This window comes from Taudactylus pleione, unplaced genomic scaffold, assembly GCF_031769625.1.
Source record: "Taudactylus pleione unplaced genomic scaffold, aTauple2 ptg000012l, whole genome shotgun sequence".
NCBI classification, from domain to species: Eukaryota; Metazoa; Chordata; class Amphibia; order Anura; family Myobatrachidae; genus Taudactylus; species Taudactylus pleione.
Genome location: NW_028284415.1, coordinates 1107148 through 1119785, shown reverse-complemented (window position 1 = coordinate 1119785; position 12638 = coordinate 1107148). Strand labels below are relative to the sequence as shown.

At 43.4% G+C, this 12638-nt stretch overlaps 1 protein-coding gene across 8 annotated transcripts in view; it reads right to left on the bottom strand.

Annotated features, from left to right (window-relative positions):
• HELZ (helicase with zinc finger) overlaps positions 1-12638 on the bottom strand; it is a 173908-nt gene that overhangs the window by 144982 nt on the left and 16288 nt on the right. For 7 of the 8 annotated variants that reach the window (XM_088468535.1, XM_088468537.1, XM_088468538.1 and 4 more), the window contains one exon: positions 1945-2172. In XM_088468535.1, the coding sequence (XP_088324661.1) occupies positions 1945-2154 (210 nt within the window). In that variant the 5' untranslated portion in view covers positions 2155-2172. Of the gene's footprint in view, positions 1-1944; positions 2173-4700; positions 5026-12638 lie in introns of those variants that run through there. The other variant, XM_088468540.1, reaches the window with a different exon arrangement.

The window sequence follows — 12638 nt, the reverse complement described above, 5'->3', positions numbered from 1 at the left end:
ACAGCTGCACGTTCAGGGTAATCAAAGATAGATCACGGTCCAATCCATATTGAATAAGAAAGAATCCATGGAATGGTAGCAGAAGAAGGGACAACTAGATTAGTTTTACACATATTAATAAAACTCTTCCAAATCCTAGAGTAAATATAGAAAAAATTTTGTTTCTGCATTAAGAACCACCTCACATTGTCAGAGACACACTTACATTTTAGCAAGGTACGTTTAACTTCCACGACATCAAAGACAGAACATCAGGGTTATATAAAGAATTGGTGACCAGTGCAAATGATCAGAATAAACTGGCAGGGGACAAGGCTGGTCCAAAAGAAACCACTGCAAACTACGAATTATGAGGTCAAAATGGAAAACCTGCTATACTATATTCACCAAGGTACGAGCAATGAGAGGAAAAGGAAGAAATACATAACTGAAAACTCCTAAGCAGTCACAGAGAATCTATTCAAAGATGTTGAAATCAAGACTATTTGAGAAAATTCAGATTTCGGCACTAGTAACTGAAACCTGTTTCAGTATGGCCCATTCTAAGGTATGGATTTCTATTGAGATAATTGGTTAAGTGGTTGTTTTGCCTGCCATGTGAAGCGCAGAAAGGGAGTCACATTTTGTTTTGCCCATGACATGACTATTGACATGGTCGACAACATGGTGCCGGCTTCTTGGGACCACTAGCTGATTTATAAAGGAAATACTTTTAGGGTGTTGGAAAAGATCCTGAACCGCCTGCCATACTGCCCTAATTTCCAGAATTTTTGCATTCAGTCATCTTTCTCACTGAGGACACATTCCCTACACCACTTCACTAAGTAAATGAAAAGCACAACCTAAGAGACTGGAAGCTCTGGTGAGCACAATCCATTCAAGTTCTGAGGGGTTCAATCCATGATCCTTCAACTTTGGATCCTGTCACCATCTGAGGGATTTCTTTGTGAACTTTTAAGTCTGATGTTGTGATCGAAAGAAGTTGAACTAGGATTTCACTGAGTTAATAAATCCAGGTGAAGGTCTCGCACATGCGAAGAATGCAGATAATAGATGAGAACATTCATAGGACATTACTGAATTCAGTTGTTGAGACTGAAGCTGGTACACTAAATGTTGATGAATTTATTGTCAAAGACACAGTCCCTCATGCTGTGTCTATTCCTACTCCCACAAAATGTGCAGCTTTTAAGAAAGCACAATATGACTTATTGCTGTATTGATGATCCACCTGTGTTTCTTTAGGAACACCATCCTGAGCTGTCCTGCCTCAGGAGACATGCTGCGATTTTCCTGTTACATGAATGACATCCAGATAAGACCTTACTGCAATTTCCAGTTTCAATTTGAGTTTTTCACTGGATGTTCCCACTCTATTTTTAGACCTCCATAAAGAACCTGTCAAGTCTTCCACTTGAGTAGATTGGATTGCACAGAGATTTTAAATTTTTTTATGATAGTCTTGTACTGTTCCAAAGATTTGTACCTCTTTATATCTCTGGCTTGCTTTAGAAAATGTAAAGGCCATTAACAAATTTACTTTTCAGTGAACGTATTTGACCTGTAGAAACGCTTCCAAAATATCGTCTTTTTGTGGGATTTTTTATTTTTGTAATTTAGGAAAGGTTATGGAAAAATCAAGTTGACTTGACATGGTATTCAAAATCATAACTCAATCTAGATACAATTTTTAATCTGCAGGAACAAGATGTGATGTGGCCAACTACTTTTTCAAGACAATGTATGACAATCACACACATAATAAGCTTGATACTTGTACCAATATATTATTCTATGTATTGTTCTACAACAAACAACTTTTAATACAACATTCAATTAGTGAAATTCACCAATAGACAGTCATCCACAGCCAGTGTTAAGTGTCAAACAGCCGCCAATGTTTCTACCTTACTATAAAAAGTGAAAGCCTTGGTCTCCACTCACCAGCTGTAAAAAAGAGGCTATTCGGTAGAGCAGGCTCTCTATCTTGATGCGGTTGATGTGCGTGGAGTTGGCCTTGGAGGGGTGTGTGCTCTTGTAGTGGATGAGGGAAAGGAGACATTCCGTACAATGTGTCACCGCTGATTCGTAGTCCAGTCTTCTGAATGAGTCACATGCTTGTTCACAGGGATATGCCAGTCTTCTGTCTGCCATGACTCAGCGACAGAAATCCTACAAACAGTAACCGACAAAACATACATATATAAACATACATATATATTATATGCTGGAGAAGTTGTTTACTGTAATCCCCAACATCCAATTACTGGTTGATTGCACCTATACCAGCTATCAGGGATGGATCCTGTCAAGAGGCTGCTCTAGTGGGCTGTATTTAATACTCATGATATTTGAACCAGTCTTATGTCTTGTGGCTCTCCAGTTTATATCAGCCAGAGCATGCTGGTGCTTGTAGCCATAGTTCCTCAGGCACAAGTTTTAAAAATCTCTGGTTAATTTATATCACAGAAAAACACGCGCATTTACATGATCATGTTATTGTACTAAATATGCCAATTTAAATGCGTGCAAGAAGATGGCGTTATATATGCAGGGGAAATATTTTCGTGTACAATGAAATATGTAGCATAGGGGCTAAAGAGTGTATGGTTTATATCTGCAAATGCAACAATGAGATCCTATTGTGAATGAGGGAATATGAATAAGAAAAGGAAAAGGGGTGAAAACAAGCAGTGATTCAGCTTGTGACCACAATGCTTCTCAGAGATTGCGGTAAGCTGTAACTTTTGCTTCATTTAAGCACAATTTATGAGTGACGCCTAATGAGTAGGCATAACACAGCAAAATAGACATATCACAGAAGAAACATATACGAGATATTTGAAAGTTGCAAAGAAAGACTGAACGTAAGTAGGGAGTAATTCCAAGGTAACAGTAGACCATAAAACGTTGAAAACCACCTCAAAATACTATCAGTACATACACTTCTAAACTGTCACATCTGCTCATATGGAACAAGGGAGATACGATAACTGCACATTTATTTGCTGAAATAGGTTTCAGTCTAATATCTCTTCCACATTTTAATGTGTTATATTCTTTAAAATGACCTTCCAGCATTCTCCTTTGCCCCTTCAAATTTATTTTTCACTGCTCAGGTTATATTTGTATTCTATAACAGTTTCACAGAGGTTTCATTACAAAGAGAGTTTATGAAACAAACACAATGTACTTTTTATTGCAAAACAGCAGATTTGTCAAATTAAAAACTGCAGTCTGTCCCCATTTCTCACATGTTCGTGTGCATTAGGGGTATGTGTAAGAAACAATTTAGCTGAAATTCGTCAGTGCGTAAGCACACAACGGTGGTCTAATTGGTTCTGATGGCTCTGCAGGACTAAGAAGAACTCTTTCACAAACATGCAACCTTCTTAAACAGCTGTCTTGTCTATAGCAGGGGACCTTCTGCACATTGCCAACTCCAAGAGCATACAGCACTTACATTAAATTATTAGATTATAAACGCATGTATCCTTTGGAGTTATACATTGAGCGCATCCATAACTGCAAACTCTACACAAGTGATAAGCCACCTGACTGTAGGAGCTGCATGGACTGCCTTCTGACCTTTATAAGAGCCACACATTGGGCATGATTCAGATGTGCAAGCAATGCCAATATTTTTAGTTATTGTGCATGCATGTAAGCTGTACTGTGCACGCGCAGTGACTGAATTGCTAATACCCTCACACAGGATTCAGTTGTAAAGTGAGTGACAGGTAATCAGCATTTGAGGGGGGTGGTAAGAAAAACGCTGGCGTGTCGGACCATTTAAACACTTATTTGGGTGCCCATAAATTAGTCACTGCATCCTTTCTCGCAGCAGTAGAGCCGTCTGCGTGCCTGGAGACCCCCTATGTCTGTGACAGCTGAGACTTACTCAGAAGGCTGATGGCCTCCTGATAGGCGTTCGATGTTTCCAGTTTTGTGAGTGAGCAGCGGACGTGAGATGCACTGAGATGCCAGTTATCACGACTAAACACCCAGGTTAAGTCGCGAGATCCGACATTCTCCAATTTAGGTCCGTATCGAATTAGAGACGATAAGCCGCGATCTGTGAAAAGTTTTTGTCCGATGCGCAGTTTCCGAAGTATTGCCCTATTCAATTCCAGGCAAAAACTGGCGAAAACGTTTCTCCATCAAAAGGCAGGAGAAAAGAAGTGCAAGATCCGTATTTTGGGGTACAAATGTTGGGACTTGGTTCTGAACCGTTTGGACACCCCCCCCCCTAATTACTAGTTAGGCAAAAAAAAAAAAATTATTTTAATCTTAAAAAATACATGTCATTTTTGGGGCGAAAGTAAAAAAAAAAAAAAAAAGTGTTGGAAAATGGGGCTAAAGTACTGGGACAGGTATTTTAGGGTGTGTATGGATGGGGCAGGTGTTTTTAGGATTAAAGGTGTATTTACAAAAAAAAAAAAAAAAAAAATCTGCACTTTATAGCACCAAAATATACTAGTACCCATATTAATGTACCCCCAATTTAACTACAGCAATTATTTTTCCCCGAAAAAAAGCTTTCAATAAATTTTCCACTTATGCAAATATGCATATAATAGCCAATTTAAGTACCCCAATTACTTTTATTAGGGTTATTTATACACTTCTATAATGATTCCCCGGGTGAGTTAGGCTATATCGGCGGAACAGACTGATTTCCCCCCCAAAAAAAAACTGACCTTTTCGCCAGTTCCGCTCTTCACTGCATTCGCCAATATGGAGTTTCGCCTGTTTTACAACGGAATAGGGTGAAAAGCGGGTGCGCACATTGAGTAAGCAGGCAAAAACTTCGCCTCAAAACAGGGGAATGAGGCCCTTAGTTCTTGAAGCTGATGTGTTGGACGCAGTAATAATGGGTAAGAGCAATGATCTCAGCGACTTTGACGAGGGGTCAAGACAAAAAATGTAAGGTTATCTGCACAGGAATAAAAATTACATTAATATATTCCTCTTGATTATTTAGTTCATATTTATCATATTGTGTTGGGAGGCGCACTTAAGAATGAATAAAAAAAAAAAAAAAAAAAACACAAAGCTCAAGTATTCTTACATTGGGCTCTCAGATTTCATAATAATTAGCGTTCCCACTAGGCTGTTTTAGCGACGCACCCTGCCGATTTCAAAAGCAATATATTAAAATATTAAGGTGAAAATATACAGTACATAAATTGAAAATAGACCTAAATAAACCGAGACATAGCAATAATGACACAATTTGATGTGGTTCAATTAGCAGCGGTAAATTACAGCACGCTAACTGATCTCCCGTGGGATTTTTCTTCAGGACCTCAGCAGGCGCCGACACCTTCCAGCCCCCCCACCCTGATAATTAGCCTGCTTCCAGGATGCCCCTGCAAAAAAAATACACAGGTCTGAACTTTTCTGTGAACTTCTCACGGATTCTTTGGGTTTTCACCCGTAAAAAGCTAATTCATCGGGGCAGGGTGGAGGAGGGAGGGGCTTTCATTGAATTGCCTGAAGTTAAAAAAAAAACAGAGAAAAGTCTAATTTTTCGTCCATGAAAAATTATTGGGGCTAATTGAATAACGCTTAATTCTAGACCCCATTATTTTCAATTTTAAATAAGATTCTTATCCACTGTATCACCTCAAGTTTGGAATTAATTGGACTTTGAACACTTATCCTGGACCTGGTCTCTGCATAACCACTTGCCTGGCATGGTCGCATCAGATGCGAGCACACCAAGCTGGGCTTTCCCTGACATGGTTCTGATGCGACCTGTCAGAAACGCCCATTGGGCGGATGCTGGCATATAATTTTCCAGTACCCGTCCATCTGAAGGGGAATCTTCCGATCCCTCTACACCTCCAGATGTGCAGATCACTGATCGGCAGCCCGGTGGCACCCCCACCCCCACCCCACCAGCAAATCCAGCCTGCCCCCTCACTGTAAACAGCGCCTGCAGAGACAAGCAGCCGCTGGGTAGAAGAACTTACAGTGGCGCTTCTCCACATCTAGCCTCCCCCCTACACTAAAGCAGCCGTTGGAGATAGAAGGAGCAGCTCTGCAGCCGCTGGGATAAGGGTTATGTACTGTAACAGGGGACCAGCTGTGGGGGGGTGCCGCTGGGCTTGGTGGTAACTGCAGCAGTGATTGGCACACACTGCCATGGGTTCACAGGGGCAGGGAGAAACGTAAATGCAGGCTGCCCCCCCAGTCACAATAGGAATGGCCATCAGTGGGTTAACCGTCGATGGTTACCATCAGTGTTTAACATTGATGTGTGTAACCATCAGCCTGAAAACATCGATGGTCAGCCCTACTCTATTAGTCAGTGGGCAGTGGTTATTTTTATGGTATAATGTATTTAAAAAAAAAATAAAGTAAATCAATCATACAAAAAAATTACAATTTCTGAGCAGTGTTTTGAAAAATATTAGCAAGTTAAGTGGTGAAGGACGTCATCTAAACCACTGCTAATACTTACGCTGGTTCATCGACAGTCTGTGCTCAGCCATGTTGGACTCACTGATTCATTAATTGGATATTACTATTGCCAAGTTTGCCGTGCTGTGATTAACCATTTTCTGCAGAATAAAACATCATTCGGTGTTCATTTATTACCAGTGTCAGAGTGAGCTACGTACCCTGTATCCTCACACACTAGATAAAGTGACTGATGAGGGTCCCTTTAGTTAACTCAATAATATGAATAATAGAAACCTCTGTAGCAAATAGTAATATAAAGAATGAAGTTCGAATGTTGTGAGTTTTATTCAAATTAAAATTGATCTGACAAGGGCCAAATTGTGATGGCTAGACAACTGGGTCACAGCATCTCTAAAACGGCAGGTCTTATGGGGTATTCCTGGTATGCAATGGTTAGTTTCTACCTAAAGTGTTTCTTGTAAGGGTCATGGGCTCCAAAGGCTCATTGATACGCGAAAGAGCGATGGCTAGCCCGTCTGGTCCTATGCCCACAAGACCTGCTGTTTTGGAGATGCTCTGACCTCAGTCATCTAGCCGTCACAATTTGGCCCTTGTTAGTCAGTCTGTCACTCAGATCCTTACATTTGCCTATTTTTTCCTGCTTCCAACATATCAACTTCAAAACAGAATAATCACTTGATGCCTAATATAGCCTGTTGGTTGCTATGGGCAACAACTCCGCACTTTTTTATAAATACCCCTTAAAGTGAGGAAAATTAGGAGCCAGTGAAAACAGGATTTTGGTACTTACCGTTAAATCTGTTTCTCCGATTCCACAGGGGACACTGGAGTCAAAACTGTGGGGTATAGACGGGTGCAGAGTGGAGCCGACACTAAGAATTTATAAGTGTGACTAGCTCCTCCCCCTCTATGCCCCTCACCTCTTCAGTTAGAGAAAATAGCAGAGAGGAGACGGAGAGGAAGAACCTCCAGAGAAGGAGGAAAAAAATTAGAACAAGCAGAAAGAAATTAAGAACAGTAACAAACTGCAAGAACACAGCAGTCATACCACAACAAAAACAGAATAGCAGCGCAGGGAGGGCGTCCAGTGTCCACTGTGGAATCAAAGAGACAGATTTAATGGTAAGTACCAAAATCCCGTTTTCTCCTTCTTCCACAGGGGACACTGGAGCCAAGACTGTGGGGATGTCCCAAAGCCACTCAGATGGGAGGGAGAGCGCTGCGACACCTGCAAAACTGAATGGCCAAACTGAGCATCAGGAGCAGCAAAAGTGTAGAACCGGTAGAGCCGAACAAACGTACGAGTCCCCTACCAAGTGGCCGCTCGGCAAAGCTGAGAAACAGAAACTCCTCAGGCAGCCACCCAAGATGGCCCAACCGAAAGCGTAGAATGCGCTGAAATGGAAGCTGGAGACTGCGACACTGCTAAATAAGCCTGACGGCGCATCCAACGAGCCAGAACCTGTGTAGAAGCAGGCCACCCCCGTTTAGCCGCTTCATACAGAACAAACAAGGAATCGGACTAGCGCAATGTAGCCATCCGGTCTACATAGATACGTAAGGCCTGCACCACATCGAAGGAACGAGAGGACGGAAGGTCCTCTTTCAAAACTGGGACCATAATAGGTTGGTTCATATGAAAAGAAGAAACCACCTTAGGCAAGAAGGTAGGGCGGGTACGCAGGACTGCCCGATCCGCATGAAAAATCAGATAGGGAGAGCGGCATGACAGCGCTCCAAGCTCCGACTCTTCTTGCTGATGCCAAGGCCAGCAACAGAACCATCTTCCAAGAAAGATATTTTAAATCAGTCTCCAAAAGGTTCAAATACGGAAGACTGAAGGAATGAAAGAACTAAGTAAAGATCCCAAGGGGCCGACGGAGGAACAAAGGGCGGTTGAATGCGAAGGACTCCCTGTAAAAAAGTCTGAACCTCGAGAACCAACGCCAATTTCCGTTTCCGAAAACAGAGAGAAACGAAACCTGAACCTTCAAATGATCCCAATCGAAGGCCTGCATCCAGACCTGACTGAAGGAAATCCAAAAGACGGCCCAAAGGAAAAGAAGAGGTATGAAACCCCCGTCTTTCGCACCATGCTACATAGGCCTTCTAAATCCGGTAATAATCGGCCGAGGTCACAGGTTTCCTAGCCCGGATCATGGTAGGAATAAACGCACGTGGAATACCCTTCCGCTTCAAGATCACGGTTTCAACAGACACGCCAGCAAACGCAGTCCGTGTAAGGTGGGGGTAGAGGAAAAAACCTTGTTGCAGGTGGTCTGGACGAAGAGGCAGCGGCCAAAGATCTGCTGCGAGAAGCATGTTTAGGTCGGAGAACCAGGCTCTGCGGGTCAGGTCGGAGCTACCAGAATGGCCCTGACCTTCTACCTCTTGATGTGCTTGAGCACTCGAGGTAGAAGGGGAAAAGGTGGAAACGGATAAACAAACTGGAAAGGCCACGAAGCTGTCAGCACGTTCACTGCCACCGAATCCCGGGAGCAATAAAGAGGGAACTGATGGTTTGGTCTGGACGCTATGAGATCGATCTGGGCCTGCCCCATCGCTGACTCAGATCCTGGAAAACCTGAGGATAAAGGACCCATTCCCCTGGATGAAGATCCTGGTGACTTAGGTAATCCGCTTCCCAGTTTTCGAGACCTGAAATGAAGACAGCTGACAGCGCCGCATCGTGCTTTTCTACCCAACGGTGGATGCGGGATACTTCCCTCATGGCTCCCCTGCTTCGAGTTCCTGCTTGTCGATGTACGCCACCGCGGTCGAGTTGTCTGACTGGACTCGAATGGCCAGCCCCCTGCAGGAGAGGAAAGGAGTCTTGAGTTCCAGAACATTTATCGGAAGGAGGGCCTCCTGAGCCGACCAACTTCCCTGGTAATGATGATCCAGAACCACTGCTCCCCAGCCTCTGAGACTGGCGTCCGTTGTTAGAATCACTCAGTCCCACAGACCAAAATGCTTCCCGGACCGGAGGTTTTACTGTAGCCACCAAAGAAGGAAAATTCTCTTTTCTGGAGAAAGCCGCACTAACGGTGCATGTGGACATGAGATCCCAACCACTGGAACAAGAGATCCAGTTGGAAGGTCCGAGAGTGAAAATGACCAAACTCTAAGGCCTCGAAAGCCGCTACCATCTTGCCAAGAAGTCTGATACAAAGATGCACGGAGACTCTTAAAGGTTGAAGGACGAGTCTGACCAATTCCTTGATTGCCGCTGCTTTGTCTTCCGGAATAAACACCTTCTGAAGAGGGGTGTTCAGAATCATTATCATCAAGGAATAAGACACACTGTGTAGGGACCAACAGCGACTTTGGAAAGTTGATAATCTAGCCGTGCTGAAGCAGAAGGTGATAAGTGGTAGATACATCCAAAAGAAGCCGTTCTGGTGACAGAGCCTTGAGCAGAAGATCGCCGAGATACAGGATTATAGTGACCCCCTGAAGACGAAGAAGAGCCATCATGGTGGCCATGACCTTCGTGAATACCCTGGGGGCTGAAGACAGTCCGAATGGAAGAGCCCGAAACTGATATTGTGTATCTTGAATGGCAAATCTGAGAAACACTTGATGTGGTTCCCAGATGGGAATGGGTAAGTAAGCATCTTTGATATCCAAAGATACCATGTACTCCCTTGGTTCCAGGCTTGCTATCGTCGAGCGCATAGATTCCATCTTGAATCTGAAGAACGTCAAGTGAGGATTTAATGACTTTAGGTCGAACCGAGCCGTCCGGCTTCGGACCATGAAAAGATTTGAATAGAAGCCGTGATTCCTCTGGTGTCTTGGAACAGGAACCATCACCTCTGACTCTAGGAGCCTGCTGTAATACCCTTCTCTTCATTTCCGAGGTCGGAAGTCCAGTCGTGAAGAAACAACGAGGAGGATGGATCGAGAAATCTATACGGTAACCTTGTGAAACTAGATTTCGAACTCAGGAGTCGGAACAAGTTTGAAGCTACATTTCCTTGAACAGAGAGAGATAAGCTCCCAACATGGGAAGCCCCGGGTGGGCTGGTAACCCATCATGCCACTGGCTTGTAGGCAGGTTTAGTGTCCTGATGGCGAGGGGGGGCAGCTGCACCTCCTCTACCTCTTGTTCCTCGTGAAGTCGCAGAGAAGCCTCTTGCAGAATAAGACCTTCATGGTAACAGGGTCAATAAGAAAGGGGACGGTAGGAAGATGGATTTGCCTCCTGTGGCCTGCTAGATCCACTTATCCAACTCGGGTCCAAAAACAATATCCCCTGTAAAAGGTAAAGCCTCCACCGCCCTCTTAGATTTGACATCAGCTTGCCAGGAGCCAAGCGAGAGAGCTCTGCGAGCCGCTATTGCTGAAGCTTAAATCCGGGAACCAAGTAAGCCTACATCCCTGGAAGCCTCACCAAGATATATGGCTGATTCTCTAATATGCTCCACTAAAGTAAGGAGTTCCGATCTTGACGTTCCGGTACGCAAACCTCTAGCTAACTCTTCAGCCCATTGTTCAATAGCCTTATTGACCCAAGATCCTACCAAGGCCGGACGAAGGAGAGCCCCCCTCTACGATATATATTGATTTTAAAGTTGTTGCCAACTTGCGGTCAAAAAGATCCTGAGACACCTTCAAAAATTCCATCCTGCTGTGGTATTTCTTCAAGAGATGCATTGGAAGATAAATGATCCCAATATGTTAAAAGATACTTGGGTTGGAGAATACAGGTGCGTCTTTTGTTACAAAATCCCGTGGTGCATTGATTCTGTTTAGCAAAAATTTATATTATGAGATTAAGGATGAATGGTTAGATCCTGAAGGGAGATTTTTGTTTCTAAAAGTAGTTATTGAACATGAAACGTTCACTTTGGCTTGTATTTATGCCCCTACCGGCCCAAATGGCGTTTTCTTTTCTGATATTTTTGCAAGGGTTAGGCACCCCCCCGGGGACTTAGGTTTAGGCAGCGGGGAAGGGGGGGTTAGGTTTAGGCACAGGGGGGGGGGGGGGAGGTTAGGGTTAGGCACAGGGGGGGCAGGTTAGGGTTAGGCACCCCTAAGGAGGGTTAGGGCTAGGGGGGGTTAGGTTAGGTTAGTAAATACTTACCTTTAGGACGATCGGGATTTCCTCCATTGTCGGGCAGCCGCTGTCAGGAATTGAATATCACACCCGGCAAAAATACGTTTATCGTATCAGAAGAACAGGTTCTTTAGGTGGGGTAATTGCCCGGGGAAATTATTGGCCAATCTGGTAAAATCCTCAGCAATGGCTAAACATATTTCTTCCATCAAAACTGCTCAAGGCACGATTTCTACCAATCCAGAACACATTAGTGAGTCATTTTTAGACTTCTTTGAGTCCTTATATACTGCACCCCCTGATTATCCTATACAAAGTCTAGATTTTCTGAAAAAAGCAGGTGTTCCCTCCCTCACTATGGAGGACAGGTATACACTTATTTCTCCAATTACTGAAATGGAGATCACTAATGTTATTAAATCTTTACCTAATTAGAAAACACCAGGGCAGGATGGTCTCTCTGCTGCCTACTATAAACTTCTTTCCCCGCAGGTGCAACCATATCTTTCTAAATTACACAATTCAATTCTCACTGGTAATACTGCTCCTTATGGTTTTAACACTGCTAGAGTGATCATGCTCCCCAAACCAAACATCCTACTCTTGTTTCCTCATATAGACCGATCTCCCTATTAAAACAAGATTTCAAGATTTTCACAAAATTTATGGCATCTCGCCTTCAGTTGATTTTGCCTAAATTGTTACACCCGTCACAGACAGGCTTTCTTAAAAATAAGCACTCAGTACACAATGTCCGCACATTGTTAGCGGCTATGCACACAGCACATAGCTCACAGGAGAAAGAAAATATTGTTATTAGCTGTGACACCGACAAAGCGTACGACAGAGTTTCTTGGACTCACCTGACCAGAATTCTTCAATTTCAGGAGTTTGGCCCGGAATTCATACCTGTTTTTCATACTCTGTATCAAACACAGTTAGCATTTTTAACTATTAATGCTCATAATACTCATTATTTTACTTTATCTCGAGGCACGAGACAGGGGTGTCCCCTCTCCCCACTTTTATTTAATTTGGCACTGGACCCCCTCTTTAGACATTTTCTTAAAGAAACTAGATGGCAAGGTATTAAATTAGCTCACCTAGAAATCACATTTTCAGCATTTGCAGACGATGTGCTGCT